Genomic DNA, 14,188 nt, shown 5'->3' with positions numbered 1-14,188 from the left:
ACTGTGATTTGGGGACTCCATCTGAGGTGAGTGAAACTGGTGATTCTGAATCAATGTTAAGACACCGCCTTTGAGGGTTTAATGGGGATATCTTTTTCAGTTGCATTACAGCAACTGCCAGAGGGCCCGATCACGCAACAGGGCCTCATTGGGCAAGGCGTTGTGCAAACAGAATGACAATCCCTGTCCCAAACAGCTTGCTATCCTGACTAACAACCCAACCCAAGATGTAGGAGACACAGACAGGCTGGAGGAGGAGGAGGCATGCATCATACAAGCATGGCTGGGGGGTTTAATAGCCTCGTTGGGGGCGTGTTTCACGGTACACACACAGATAAATTAGAACCAAACATCAAACAGTCTTGCTGGGAGGTTGCAACGTAACACGCCTTGATCGCTTAGATTCTAGACCGAGCATGCCCAGTAACCAGAGAGAGAGAAAGCAGGCTGCTCCCAATGGCACTGAAGCCTGTCTGATCTACTCTACAAAAAGTTAGGTCAACGTAAGCTGCTTTGCGTCGACCGAGCTGGGCTCGCGTCTGCACTTAGATTTGTTTGCCACCAATGCAAGCGCAGGAACATGACCTCCCCGAGCAGCACTGGGCTGTGGCCGACATACTGAGGTTGATGCCGTACGAGCGTAGACGCTGCATGACCTATGGCAACCTTAACAGTCCTCCAGCAGCTGTCCCACAATGCCCGACACTGAACGCTCTGGCCACAGTCGTGAACTCCACTGCCCAGGGGGGTCACAGAGCGCGGGAGCAAGCGGGGGCTGTGCACTGCAGCAGGTCCAGGGTGACCAGATGTCCCGATTTTATAGGAACAGTCTTGATTTTGTTTTTTTTTCTTACATAGGCACCTATTACCCCCCATACCCTATCCTGATATTTTACACTTGCTATCTGGTCACCCTAAGCAGGTCAGCGAGTGGCCGGAAAAGGAGAGCAGAGGGAGTTGCACCAGGACATAACAGGGGCTTCTCCGGCAGCAAACACAGATGCTGCAGACTCTTGTGGACAATCTAAGTGGCATCAGGGGCTGCATCCCTGCCCCTCCGGCCCCGGGGAGGGTCAGGACAGCCCCGGCTTCGCACACACTGCTGCAGCTGTGGCCAAAAGAGTGAAATGGACAGGAATGTTCTTTCCCCTGGTGAAGTGTTGTTCTGTTAGTTGATTTCAGAGTTTTTATGGGAGTGGTTTTTCTTTGCACATCCTTTCTGTGTCTGGCTGTGGTTTGCAAAACAAATCTATTTTGGGGAGCATCATATATCTTTGTTATTACACAACATCCATTGCAGAATGCCTAGGGCTGTCGAAAGCGCCCACTACTCATGTACAGAGCAACAGAATTCATGGGATCGGTGACAAACAGTAATTATTATAAAGGTACAGCAAACGCCACAAAATGAATAGGTGCATTAACAGTGTTGTTATCAAATAGCATAATGCCTCTCTGTAAATCCCTGGTACGCCCACATCTTGGACGTTGCATGCAGATGCAGATCTGGTTGCCCCCTCACAAAAAAAAGAGATATTAAAATTGGAAAAAGTATAGAGAAGGGCAACAAAAGTAATTGGGGGGATAGAACAGCTTCTGAATGAGGAGAAATTAAAAAGCCGCAATTATCCCCAATCCTTATCTTAGAGTCTCCTTATTTGGCAGCCTCCTTGAGGACTTTGGGCCTGATTTTACCCTCTTTGACATGGGTGTAGGTCAGGAGTCACTCTTCTTCGGTCACTGGAGTTACCCCAGGGTAAACCGATGTGTGAGGAGACGCAAGCCCTCGGGATTTCGGGCACACAGTGTTTAAAACCTGCATAGGAAGGTTTGCAGCGTTAACAGCGCGTTAACTGAGGGCTGTATTTCGAGCGGGTGACGACGCAAACAGGGAGGAATGTGAGCAGCACAGATGTCATTTTAGAGAACTTCAAAGACTATCAATAGGGTAGCGGCTCAGGACCCCTTGTGCGAGGCACCGGACGAGCACAGGACAATACAGGTGGCCCCTGTCTTGACGCTCCCCCAGTCTAAGATCTGCGCTAGTTCACCCAGGAAGTAATTCAGGGCAGCCCCAGGTGCGACGCAGGTCAAACGAGATGGTCCCACCAACTCGAAGACGATACCGGCGAGACTTTCACCGAAGTGATGCCAAATGTGAATTGCAACCTAAGAACCATTCCCAGGATTCCCACCATTGCTTGCCGTCCGGTATTCGGTAACCACAGCGACCGGCTCCAGGACTGACAACGAACAGTCGATTCTCCTCCGAGGTTCTCCCCGGTGCGACGATGAATCAGCTGGACTTAACCCGCCAGCAGCTGTTTTGGGCCTCGCTGCCACGTGATTGCTAACGTGAGCAGCAGGCTGGGGGGCCAGAGGGGGCGGGGGAAGAGCTGCAGCCACCAAGAGTTCTACTGTTGTGCGCCCTTCGGCACGTCACGGCCACTGCCGTGCCTCAGTTTCCCCATGTGTTAAATGAGGACGAGTAGTAACAGCCTCACAGGGCTGGCTTAAGGCTAAATTCATTCATGCTTGGCAAGTGCTTTGCGATCCTCGGGTGGACGTTCCTACAGACCAGTGGTTCTCAACCACATCCACACAGTGTGTATACTGCCTGGATGGCCCAGAGGATGTCACATGGGCGGCAGCCGTGTGCTGACTGGGCTACAGATCATAAAACTCTTCTGCTGCGGTTCACGTGGGCGTCAAAGCCAACGCACCATACGGCAGGTTTGGCTCAGCTGGCGCCACTGGGCGCGGGGGCTGCACATCTCGAGGAAAGAGGAGCTGGCGGCAAGATGTCCCAGTTGTAAGGCAGGTGCGGCCTTTCGGCTGCCGGCCCGTGGCACAGCGCTGGGCAAACCCTGCCCAACAGGCAGTAGAGGCCCCTCTTAAACTCTCCAAGCTCCCGTCGTGGGACAGACCCTCCGCTGGTGTCTCAGCAGCGCCCCGGGGAAGGGAATGAGCCTAGAACCACGGAGATATTTCGTGTTGTGCGAGGAGGACTCAAGCCGCCGCATTCATCAGCCTGCAGGATCACGGGGTTTACAGGGAGACAGGAGCATGGACACCACCGGATCCAGGAGACCTTGACAGCTCCGGCTGCACCATGCGTCACGGCAGAGAGCCTGGCCCCGAATTTCACTGCTGTTCTCTTCAAGGCCAGGGGTGTCAGATTGTCTGCCTGTAACACACGTTATGTAAGTGGGTGTCTCCGTAAGAGAGCCCGCCTCAGGGTCGTCCAGCTAGCTCCGGGCGATCTGGCCACACATGCGTACCCCATGCGGGTGAGTCCCCCTCTGTCAGTCCACAGAGCCTACGAGTCATTACAGGCCCCAGCAGCTGCGGATCCCAGGTTCAATTCCTGATGTATGGCCAGGAGGGCAGCCTCCCCTCTCCCCCCGGGAACAAGGCAAAGGGAGTTATGTAGAAAGACTGGTCTTTACTGGTGCAGATAGAATAGAATTCTACTGGGCCCACTTTGAAGTTGTGAAGTGGGGTCTTTAGAGGCCAGGGGGATCTGCATTAAACATTTAGCAAAGGAAATTCTCCCTTGCCTCTTTTTGGACCCAGAATTCCTGGCTGCTTCCCCTTTGTATGACAAGCCCCCAATGACTAACAGGCTCCCGCCCCGGCCATGACATCCCCCCAAACCCTTCACAGCTGCCACGGCAATCATTCATTCTAACAGCAGCACTGCCAAGCTCACAAAACTCACAAATCCGGCCTCAAAAAAACACTCAGGTGAATGGCTAGAAAAATCATGAGATCTTCCCAAAACGTATGATTTGGTTTCTTCCCATTTGCCGTGTGGGTTCTGAGCCAGGAGGGGGGTCACGTTTGCAAGTTTTTCTCTGAAACCACAGAGAGCAGGATGATATTTTTTAAACGAAAGCTGCAAATCTCAGGCAAAAAAAACAAAACAAAAAAATCACCTGACTCCAGGAGCTGACACCAAATATCACGAGACTGGCAATGAAAATATGAGAGCTGGCACCCCAGAAAACCGTGCACTGACTGCTCAACTCCTGGAAAAGCAGAGGCAAGGGGCAGGACTCTTTTCGTCTGTTCCCTGCTCTTTATTCCTCGTTCCTTCTATTAGAAGATTCGTGCCCGTAACTGCTTCCAAAGTGCTCTCTGAAATGGCTGAGACGGGGAAGGGCCGGATTATGGCCCAGGCACCGTGGCTTTGTGCCCAGGGCCCCAACAATCTGAGTGAGGAGCAGCTTTGATGTTTAAAAATTAAAGTAGGGCTTTGTCTACCCTCCAGCACTTGGGGGGAACAAATCCAAATTCACCGCTGGTGTGAATGTAAAGAGTTAAATCACATTAACTCCAGTGTGGACACTCATTCAGGGCTTGTCTACACGGACAGTGAGTTTGTGGCAAGCGGGGTGTGCTCCTATCCCAATCTAGTCTGCCGCGCATTCAGTGTCTGCTCGGACGCTGCGTCCGTGTGCTAACAGCTCCCAAGCGCGCTTTGAGCGACTCCCATTTCAAAGTGGCTCAGATCAAAGCCCACCACGGAACCGTTTACGCAGCAGCCGCGGCCCGACAGCCAGTGCACGGCCCGGTACCACGGGGTAGATTCACACCTAAGTGTCCGGGCAAACAAGCCCTCAGATTTAAAGTGGCCTTCACGCAGTTGAGCTCAATTCACTTCCAAAGCCAACATAGGCACCTCCTGCCCGTTGAGATCCAGCCCGTTGGTTTGGACACCGAGGCAGGACCCCAGCGTTCACGCAGTTCCCAAGTCCAGGCTGGGGATTGGTCCTGCATTGCTTCTGCCACCAGGGCTCGCACGAGCTTTGCTAGTGCAAGGCGCTGAGTATCGGGTCCTCACAGCTGTGAGCGCAGCCTGTGACCCAAACCCCCAGGGATCCAGCTAACGGGCCTCCCTATCAGTCCTTCATCCAGTGCCTGGCCCTGGCGGCTGGAATGGGAGGCCAGGGCCGCTTAGCAGCCGTGAGAGCTAGTGGTTTGCAGCGTGGGCGGCTTCTGTCTGCCCTCCCTGGTCTCTGCTGGGCAAGTTCAGGATCGTGCTGGCTACCGGTAGCCGCTGACATTCAGGGCATAAAAGGTGCAGAGACAATGGCAAAAATCCAGCAGCGTCCAGGGCCCTTAAAGGGGCTGTCGCTGCATCTGACGCCCACTCGAGTTCCTGCAGCCTCGGGCACTGATTTAACTCACTTCAAAGCCCACAGCATGCGGGGCGGGGGGAGGAACGAGGCCCCAGAGCCAAACTCCCCGATGATTTCCAGCCTGGGAGACAGGACAGGATCTGAGCCGGTGAATTTCTCTTTGCAATAATTTGCATGTTTTGGGGTGTGATTCATTTCCCCGGACACGGAGCTGTCGACGCCCATCTCCGACCCGTCCCTGATCCCAGCCTCCAGCGCCCGCCTGGACCTTTTCCGAACCAGCCTCGGCAGCTCTCCGTAACCCCCGCCAAGCACCTCATTAGCCCCCTGCAAATCCCTCCCCTGCACCGGGGATTCTCAGCTGAGCACGGCCCATCACCCTGGGCAAGAGCATCCGTTGTTTCCTTGGGCTGCCCGCCCGTCCGTACCCAGCGGGCGGCTGTCTGAGACCTGGACTGGAAGCTCTTTGGGGCAGGGCCCGTCTTTTTGCTCTGTGTTTGTACAGCTCCTGGCACGCTGGGGCCCTGGGCCATGACTGGGGTGCCTAGGCACTACCGTAATGCACCTAATAGATAATGTACAGCCCCTGGCACAAGGGACCCTGGGCCATGACTGGGGTGCCTAGGCACTACCGTAATGCACCTAATAGACAATGTCTACACGGGACAATTCACCAGCAGTATAATTCTAGCTTATGCTGCTTCCCAGTGCCATGAATTCACTGGACAGGCGCTCTAACTCCCCCCGGGGGGTCTGCCGGCACAGCCCTAGCGGTAGAATTAGCCCAGGGAAGCGCTGCTGGTCGATTTCCCAGTGCAGATGAGCCCTGCCGGAGTGGACCGTGTTGTCTTGCGTTTCTCCCAGGCGTGCGATTGGCTAGGCGGCGTGCCTCATGGTGCCCCCAGATCCGCCTGGCCGGGACGTCTATTTGCGGCCAGAGTACAGCTCGTATTTACTAACACAACGGCAAACACACGGCTGGCTCTCCTTAAACACCACGCCAGGCCCTGGATTCCGCGGGGTAAAGTCCGCCAGGCTGCCCCAGAGGTCAGATGATCCTGCCCAATGCTGCTTCGAGGTGTTGACAAGCATTCCCCTCCGCCGGCCCTGCAGTGTTGCGCTCACGCGCCGCTCAGCGGGTTTCCCGGGTACAGCTTAGCAGCTCTGGGGAGGATCGGGCAGTAAGACGCCCCGGGCGGCCATGGCAGACGGATCACCAAGTGGGTGCAAGGTGCAGGCTGGGGCGGCTTTGCTTCCAGCAGGCAGCTGCTGGCAGTCTCCATAGGTGTTTAAACACACCAGGGAGGGATGGCAGACAAGGAGACAGTATGGTCTAGTGGATAGAGCACAGGCTGGGGACTCAAGGAGACCTGGGTTCTCTGCCCAGGCCTATCACATGGCCTTGAGCAAGTCATTTTGTTTCTCCATGCCTGTTTCCCCACCTGTAAGATGGGGATAATGACATGGACCCTCCCTTTGTAAAGTGCTTTAGGATCTACCCACGCTAAGAGCTGGGAGAATTGCTTTGACACTAGTCACTTCCTTACCGGAGAAAGAAATTAACTTGCTTCCAGCCGGCTTCGTTCCCATCCTCTGAGCCAAGCAAGCTACAGTGAAAACCTTCCTGAGCCCGGGTCCTTCTCAACCCGGAGGGTCACCTGAGGCTGACGTAGCCGGAGTTTATTGCTCCTGCTGGAGTGTTTTCCTCCCAGAGATCTCTCCTGGCAGCCTGACCACCCTCAACTCACTGGCCCAGAGGGACGCTGTTTCCTGGGTCTTTGTGCATTTGTGTCTGGGTAACTGAGCATCAACGGCCCGGGTCACACGAAACCAACGTGAGCCCAGCTTGTCTCTTCACGGTTCGCAGGCTGCAAAGGGAACCGGGCTGCAGAGAAAAGGCCCCTTCCTGGAATGGGGGGCGCTGCAGCGGTGGAGGATTTCCAGTCGCTTCCATTCTGCGCTCCCAGGAGCTGGCGTAACCCCGCCCTCCAAATCACACGGCTTGCTGAGAAGCTCAAACGGTAGCAACGCTCATTGTGGGGGGGGGGCGTTCCAGGCGGGTTGGTCGGAGGGCGGGGCAGAAGGAAGGAAGGTGCAATGGTTAGGGTGTCCCCTAGCACTTGGGAGACCTGGGTGTGAGTCCCTGCGTTGCCACAGACTCCCTGAGCAAGTCTCGGCCCCGATCTTTAGAGCTACCGCCACATGGCTCCAGCTGGGAAATTCTGACTCCAGCTCCCCCCACTGACCTAGGCCCGGAGCCTCCGAGGCATTTCAGTGATTAACTCCCCTTGAAACAGCGATTCCCATAGGCACCAAAATACCTTTGAGGGTCTGGGCCTCAGTTTCCCCATCTGTACCATGGGGAGAATGATCCTTCCTTTCTCTCATTGGTTTTGACTGTGAACTCCCAGGGTCAGGGACCGCCTCAGCGTGTGTCTGGGCCACGCCCGGCCCAACGGGGCCCTGATTTCAGCGGAGGCCTCCAGACCGGACTGGGATACGAACCCCAAACAATAACAATGGCCGAGGGGCACAGGATTTATCTGCGGCTTGCAGCAGCACAACAGACCTCAGCAAGCGAGGGCCGTGGCCTGGAGTCAGCGCCTTGGGGAACGGCTGCTAGAGCTCAAGTGTGCCAGCTCCACACGCTCCGAGGCGGAGGGTTTGCACTGCCCCCCTTTAGCCCAGGGCTTGCGAATCCTGCGCTGCCTGGATATGGGGATCCCGCCGCTCCTGGCCCTTTGGCCCAGAGGGGTGACAATCTCACCCCCAGCGTTTATGCCGAGACGGGACCGTTGTGATCATCTCAAGGCAGAGAACCTCGCTCGGCTGACCCCAGGGACCCCTGCGCACTGCTGGGTCGGTAACCGAGCGAGGGGAGCTGCCCGTGTTCATAACGCCAGCAGTGCTCTCAGGTCGCTGACGTCCATGAAGTGAGGCCCAGCTGTACTTGAGGAATCTGGCTGCCGCTAAAATGGAGCCAAGTCCACATGGCGAGGAGTCAGGTTTACCTTAAAAAGAAATCAGGCCACGCTGGGACTCCTCCCTGCTCCTTCGCTGGTTGGCTGGGGAGCCGCAGGGGAAAGGGAGGGAGGAGATGTGCTGACGGACTCCTCCCCAGAGCCAGCCTCTGGCAATGGGAAAGGCATCCCAGAGCGCAGGGGCTGTGGGCCGGGAGGGGCTTTCTGGAATGTGTCTCTAGGAAAGGGCAGCTCAGATTCAGAGTTCGGTTCTCCCTCCTGGGTAGGTGCAGCCTCCTCTTCTCACATGGCCTCGGGGCCCGGCCCTGCATTTCTAGGATTCTAGGTGTGTGCTGATGGCACGGCCCTCACCGCCCGCGGGGTGGATTTGCCCCAGTTCTGGAGGGCTGTGTACATGCAAAAGGGGCCTTAAGCCACCTTTGGGTGGGGCCCTGACCCCACGGCTGCTTGGAATCGTCCCAGCTAGCGGCAGCCCCGAAGGGACCCCCTAGCCAGGGTGATATTGGGGGTGGGGAGGCAAGCTAAGGCAGTTGGATGCCAACATTACGTTGCAACGCTGCCCTAACGCAGCCGCTGCAGGATTGCAAAACTAGGGCAGCGTCTTCAAAACACGGCAAGCTCAGAGTTCGGTGCCGTTAATTCCAGCCCAAGCCTCCATGGGACCACGCCGCCCCCTTTGAGACCAGGGAGTGCTGCAGCTGGCTAGTGGGAAGGCCTCGGGGGTGGGAGGGTAGGGGTCAGGTTATTAGAGCGGGCGCAGGTGCAGAGCACCACCCGTTTAAAAGCGCGACGATAAACCCGTGCTCCCGGCTGTGTGCTCGGATTTCCGTTCAAACCAGGCTTACTCTGGTGCAGCCTGATCAGCTGAAGTGAAGTCGCCCTTAAACCAAAACCAGTTTCACAGGAGGGTTTAACCCAGGGCACCTGGGTGCAGACAGGCCCTGCAGCACAGCAGAGGGTAGGAGCGAGGGACACGTGCGGAGCCGGCCCTGCAGCAGTTCTACGCAGTACTGCATCCCCACGAGCCGGGCCGTCCCAGCCCAGCTCGACCCGTCAACACTGGCAGCCGGCTCAGAGAGGAAGCCATGGGTAGGGATCCTGGCACCGAGGGGGGGTACTTTACCCAAACCTGAAGGAGGATTAAGAGCCAGCAGAACTTGCTGGGCCCATACGAGCGGCGCTGGGAAGAGGGGCTGGGTGGGGCGGGGCTCATACTGGGGCGCTTTTTGCCTCTTTCCAGGCTCTCCCAGCCCTAGTCCTGCTGAGTTGGGAGGTGCCAGGCTTGAGCTAAACAGGTTCCCTGCAGCTCCTGCCCCCCCTTTCTCCAGCCCCCAAAATCTCCTACAAAAGAAAAGAGTCAAATAAGCGAGAGCCCTCGTACAAAGCCCACGGGCAGATTTTAGGAGCGCAGACAAGGAGGGGCCCCCAGTGCTAGATCAAGGCTAGCACCAGTTATAATCCACAGGTGGTTCCCCGGGGAGAGGGGCCCCCAGGCCCTCGGCACGGACTTCCACAGGGCTGCTGGCAACCCGAGGTCAGGCAGCGTGATGGAAACCTGCGTTGCTAAGGCACAGCACCGACCCAGCCGTGGGGAGTGGACGACGCTGCTACAAACCACGCTGCTGCCTTAGTGACAAAGGTCCACGCCATATCGCCGAGCTCTCCAGGGGTCTGAACAGCGCACGCGGCTCCATTGGAAAAGTCACTATTAGCTCACACCTGCTGCCCAGAAACCCCCCCAAGCCCCTCGCTGAGGCTGGTGTCTTTCCACAGAGGAGTCAGTGAAAGGCCGGGGAGGGGCTTTCATTCTCCAGCAGGGACTTTCCCAGTCAAAAGCCGATGGCAATTCCCGCGGCGCAGGCCGGGGAAGAACGGCAGCTGTGGTTAACTCACCCCCAGCCAGCATCACGGCTTAAGCATCTAGCTAGATCCCATCACCATAATATCTGGGCGCCTACCGATCCTTACGGTGTTTATTCTCCCAGCCACCCAGGAGACAGGGCAGGGCTATTAAACCCATTGTACAGGTGGGAAACAAGCACAGCAACAAAATGACTTGCCCAAGTTCACCCACAGAGTTAGTGGCAGAGCAGAACCTGGAAGAAAACAAAAGCATCAGGGAGAAAGTCTGCGGATGACACACAAATGAGGGGGGCAGGTCACTGACAGAGCGAACTGGGTCACTTGGTAAACTGGGCGTAAGCAAACGATGACTAAATGGAAGTGTACACAGCTGGGAAGGAAGAATGCAGGCCCCGCTCACAGGGTGTGGGGGGGAAACAAAACAAAACACATTGTGGGGGGAGAGGCTGTGGGAGCATGGCAGATAATCAGCTGAACGTAAACTCCCAGTGTGACACTGAAGCCGAAAGGGCTAATGTGAGCTTGGGATGCATAAAGAGGGGAATTCGGAGTAGGAGCAGAGAGGTTATTTTACCGCTGTAGTTGGGACTGGAGTAAATTGCTGCTGGAACCCTGTGTCCAGTTCTGGGGCCCACCGTTCAAGAAGGTGGAAGGGGTCCGAGAAGAGCCATGAGAATGACTGAAGGGTTAGACACCCTGGGTTTTAAGTCCCTTTGCAGAACGGGATTAGGTTCCTAAATGACTGGGGTGCTTTGGAAAATGTCACCCCTTATCGCTCGTTCTTTTCTGAAAAGCATCTTCCCCTAGCACTGGACAAACCAAGAGATCAGCCCCCAAACCTGGAGCTACCCATTCGACTGCGCTACTGTGGGACACAGCACCAGAGCAAACCAGCCCCTTCTGCTTGGGTTGCTTTCCCTTTGGGGAAAAGAAACACCTGAGAACGGCAGCGTGGGAAAGGCAGGCCCACGAACCCCTCCCCCCATCTCCTACAGAATGACACAGGCCTCCGCCTCTACCGGGACATGTTCCGTCAGACAGGAAGGAAGGCAAGAGAACAGTGCCTAGCACAGAGCAAATGAGTCACGCCTGGTGCAACTGCAGTGGGACGCGAGGAAGTGGGGGGAGCCGGATTTCTGGCTCTGCCTTACATGGGCAGATGGCCCCACCAAAAATCAGGCAAGGGAAGTTTGCATCCACGTGGCTGGTGTTATCGTGAGTGCCGCGGAATGCAAGGTGCAGCTGTCATCCCTCCCCGGCCTTCCCTGCTTTCCAACAGTGGGCAGGCGGCTAGATCCTGTGATGTTTGGGGATGAAGTAAGCCATCAGATTCTTCAGCCAGGTGCATCGATCACAGGAGAACGCAGGGGGCTGCCCCAGACGCTGGTCTGCTGCCCTCCAGTCAGAAAGATCTTTGAGTCAAGCCACCGAGAACAACAGATCTGAGGAAGGAGCGACTTGAGCACGGCTTACGTTCCACAGTCAAACCGGCCCCGCCTTCAGCCAGCTTCCAAATGTGGCGGTGCAGATGAAATACAGCTCGGCTGCTTCCGCGCAGTGCAGCCTGGCTCTAGGAGGGGAGACGCTGCCAGGGCACCAGCTGGCTACAGCTCCTATGGGAAACCCCCCGCTTCTTCGAGAGCTCTCGTCCATGTGGATTCGCTTATGGCTCCCATGCGCGCTACATGTGAGCGTCAGTGGGGTCCACGTGGCCAAGACGTCTCGAAGAACCAGTTCCCATTAGGTAAGGAACCGTCCCTTCCCACTCATCTTCCCTGGCTGCCCTCAATTTTCATGGTCAAAATATTGAAGATTGTTAGGTGAAAAAGGCTGTTGTGCCAGCGAGCACAGAGGAAAGGGCAGCAGAGAACCTCTGGGACTTCACAGACATAATATCCAAAAGAGGTGGATTATTTACCCGTCTCTCTCAGCCCAGCCCATAAATCGTTAAAAGAAACCCCGGTGAACAATTAGGTTTAAAATACGTTAACAAACAAGAAGCTCTCCCCCCACCCCTGAGGCTGCTGCAATTTGGTTCTTTGGGCCCGCGATGAAGCACAGGCCTTGCAGGGGGGTGCAGTAGCCAGCCAACGCCGGTCCCTGGCGAGACCCTCTGCTGTATTCGATTGCACATCCCCACCTAGTGGAACTTGCTGGGAAGACAGGAACTTCATGGCTGGGTGTTATTGGCCTCTCTTTGCAGGTTACTGCGGCAGTGTTCCCCTGCTGGCTCCGGGCACATCCTCTGGCTGGAAACGAGACGGTCAACTCTGAAATTGTCTCCAGAACCGTGTTCCACAATCCGAACGTTCATTAATACACTAATTAAATCGCCAGCCCTCGGGGGTGCAAAGAATCCCTTCCACGGCTGACAAATGCAAATGGCTGCAGTGGGGTCTGCCAGCAAGACTAACTCAGGGGCGTGAGCTGGCCCCGTTCATCCCCAGGAGAGGTCAGCGCCGACGGCGGATGATAAATTCAAATCTAAACCACTGTCCTGCTGATTGGTTTATCCAGGTGTCAGTTGTGGATACAGGGGTGGGTGCAGCAGGACAGTTAGATGCCGCAGAGGCAGCGCGGCTTAATTCTAGGTCTGATATGACTCACGGGCCACAAGGCCTCGACTGCACCAACCCTTACAAGACAGGTAAGGGTAACCCAGGGGTGGGTAACAACCCACGGGTCGCTGGGGCTTGCTATGCTGGGTGCGGTCACAAGATGGTTACTAGAGCGAGTAGAGAGGCAGAAGGTCTTGATGCAGCCCTGCTGCTACAACCGCCGAGCCAAGAACCAGCTGCGGGGTCAGCCTCCGAGCATTTCTTGGGGGGTGGGGGAGGGAGGGAACCAGCTGAAGGCCAGATCAGGCCGCAGTAGGAAGGGGGTTGTGGAGCCTAATTAACTGAACACACGTTCAGTGAGCCAGAAAAACGACCCAGCTAAAAAAAAAGTAACGTTCTGTTTAATTTATTACTGTTTGAAATCCAGTGACATTGACACACACAGTCACCGCCGCCACCCTTGTCAACTGGCGGGCAGCTGGCGGTTTGACCGGTTTAATAAAATACAGTACTAGGAGTGGAGTGCTACACACATGCATCCACAGTTTAAAACTACAGTGATTCAATACTGCAACTGAAACAGTACTGCCATAAAAAGAAAAAATAGATATCAAGTGTTCCCCGATTCATAATTCTCTTAAACAGTTAATGCTGTAACAAACGCTACTGATGTCAGGACAAGGCAAGACACAAACAGTCCTACATCTTCTCTGCAGTATAAATATGGAAGAGTTTTATACAGTTTACTGAAGTCTGATACTACATTTGTTGCTACCCGTTAGAGCTAAAGCGATACAGCGTGTCCGCTTTGGAAAGATCGGCTCTGGTGGTCTGGACCATGGAATGTTGCTTAATCATCTTCAGTGCCACTTCCTGAGCGATCCTGGAAGACAAGAGGAGATGGACGGGGAGACATTCCCATGGCAGGGCTGAGTGCTTAGAGACGTTTATCCCATCAGCTTTCCTGAGTCCTCCCAGTCCTTGCTTTTTAAAGAGGGCTCCTCCCGCTCCTGCTATAGCCCCGCGTCAGGTACTCTGCAAACACTAAGGGCTGGTCCACACTAAGCCCCCAGTTCAAACTAAGATACGCAACTTCAGCTACGTGAATAACTGAAGTCGAAGTATCTTAGTTCGAACTTAAAGGTACTTACCGGGGGTCCACACGCGGCAGGCAGGCTCCCCCGCCGACTCCGCCTACTCCTCTCACGGAGCAGGATTACCGGCATCGACGGCGAGCACTTCCGGGATCGATTTATCGTGTCTAGACAAGACGCGATAAATCGATCCCAGAAGATAGATTGCTTGCCGCCGAACCAGCGGGTAAGTATAGACGTACTCAAAGCTAAACACATCACCGCACAGAAGCCTAGGTGCCCGCTATGGATCCGTTACAGACTAGCTACAGGCAAGTACATACAAGGTTACACGGGCAGCAGCTGGGGGTGGAGAACTTACCTCTTCCTGCTCCTCTTCGCTATCGTCGTCACTAACCACTGGCTTGGCCCGGGAGCCGCGGCTGGTTCGCCTGCGACCCTTCAGCCGGTCTTGTGCTTTCTCCTTTCTGCCCAGTTTGATCTTCACCTTGACGGAGCGAGCTGCAGGGAAGCACAAGGAGACGCAGAGAGTCTGAACACTTGCACAG

The 14,188-nt window shown here is 55.6% G+C and overlaps 1 protein-coding gene and 1 long non-coding RNA gene across 19 annotated transcripts in view; one reads left to right on the top strand and one right to left on the bottom strand.

Annotated features, from left to right (window-relative positions):
* Positions 1-10,225: 10,225 nt before the first annotated feature.
* Positions 10,226-13,347, top strand: LOC135977040 (uncharacterized). Its single transcript, XR_010594362.1, has 2 exons — positions 10,226-11,732; positions 12,192-13,347. It is a non-coding gene; the product is annotated as an uncharacterized LOC135977040 (long non-coding RNA).
* The window catches only part of SMARCA4 (SWI/SNF related, matrix associated, actin dependent regulator of chromatin, subfamily a, member 4), a 77,021-nt gene continuing 75,769 nt past the window's right edge, over positions 12,937-14,188 (bottom strand). For all 18 annotated transcript variants that reach the window (XM_042844398.2, XM_065575699.1, XM_042844397.2 and 15 more), the window contains 2 exons: positions 14,002-14,141; positions 12,937-13,429 (listed from right to left, as the gene is read on the bottom strand). In XM_042844398.2, the coding sequence (XP_042700332.1) occupies positions 13,397-13,429; positions 14,002-14,141 (173 nt within the window). In that variant the 3' untranslated portion in view covers positions 12,937-13,396. The remainder of the gene's footprint in view (positions 13,430-14,001; positions 14,142-14,188) is intronic.

The sequence above is a fragment of the Chrysemys picta genome, chromosome 22 (genome assembly GCF_011386835.1).
Source record: "Chrysemys picta bellii isolate R12L10 chromosome 22, ASM1138683v2, whole genome shotgun sequence".
Taxonomy (NCBI): Eukaryota; Metazoa; Chordata; order Testudines; family Emydidae; genus Chrysemys; species Chrysemys picta.
This window is presented reverse-complemented; position numbering and strand designations above follow the sequence as displayed.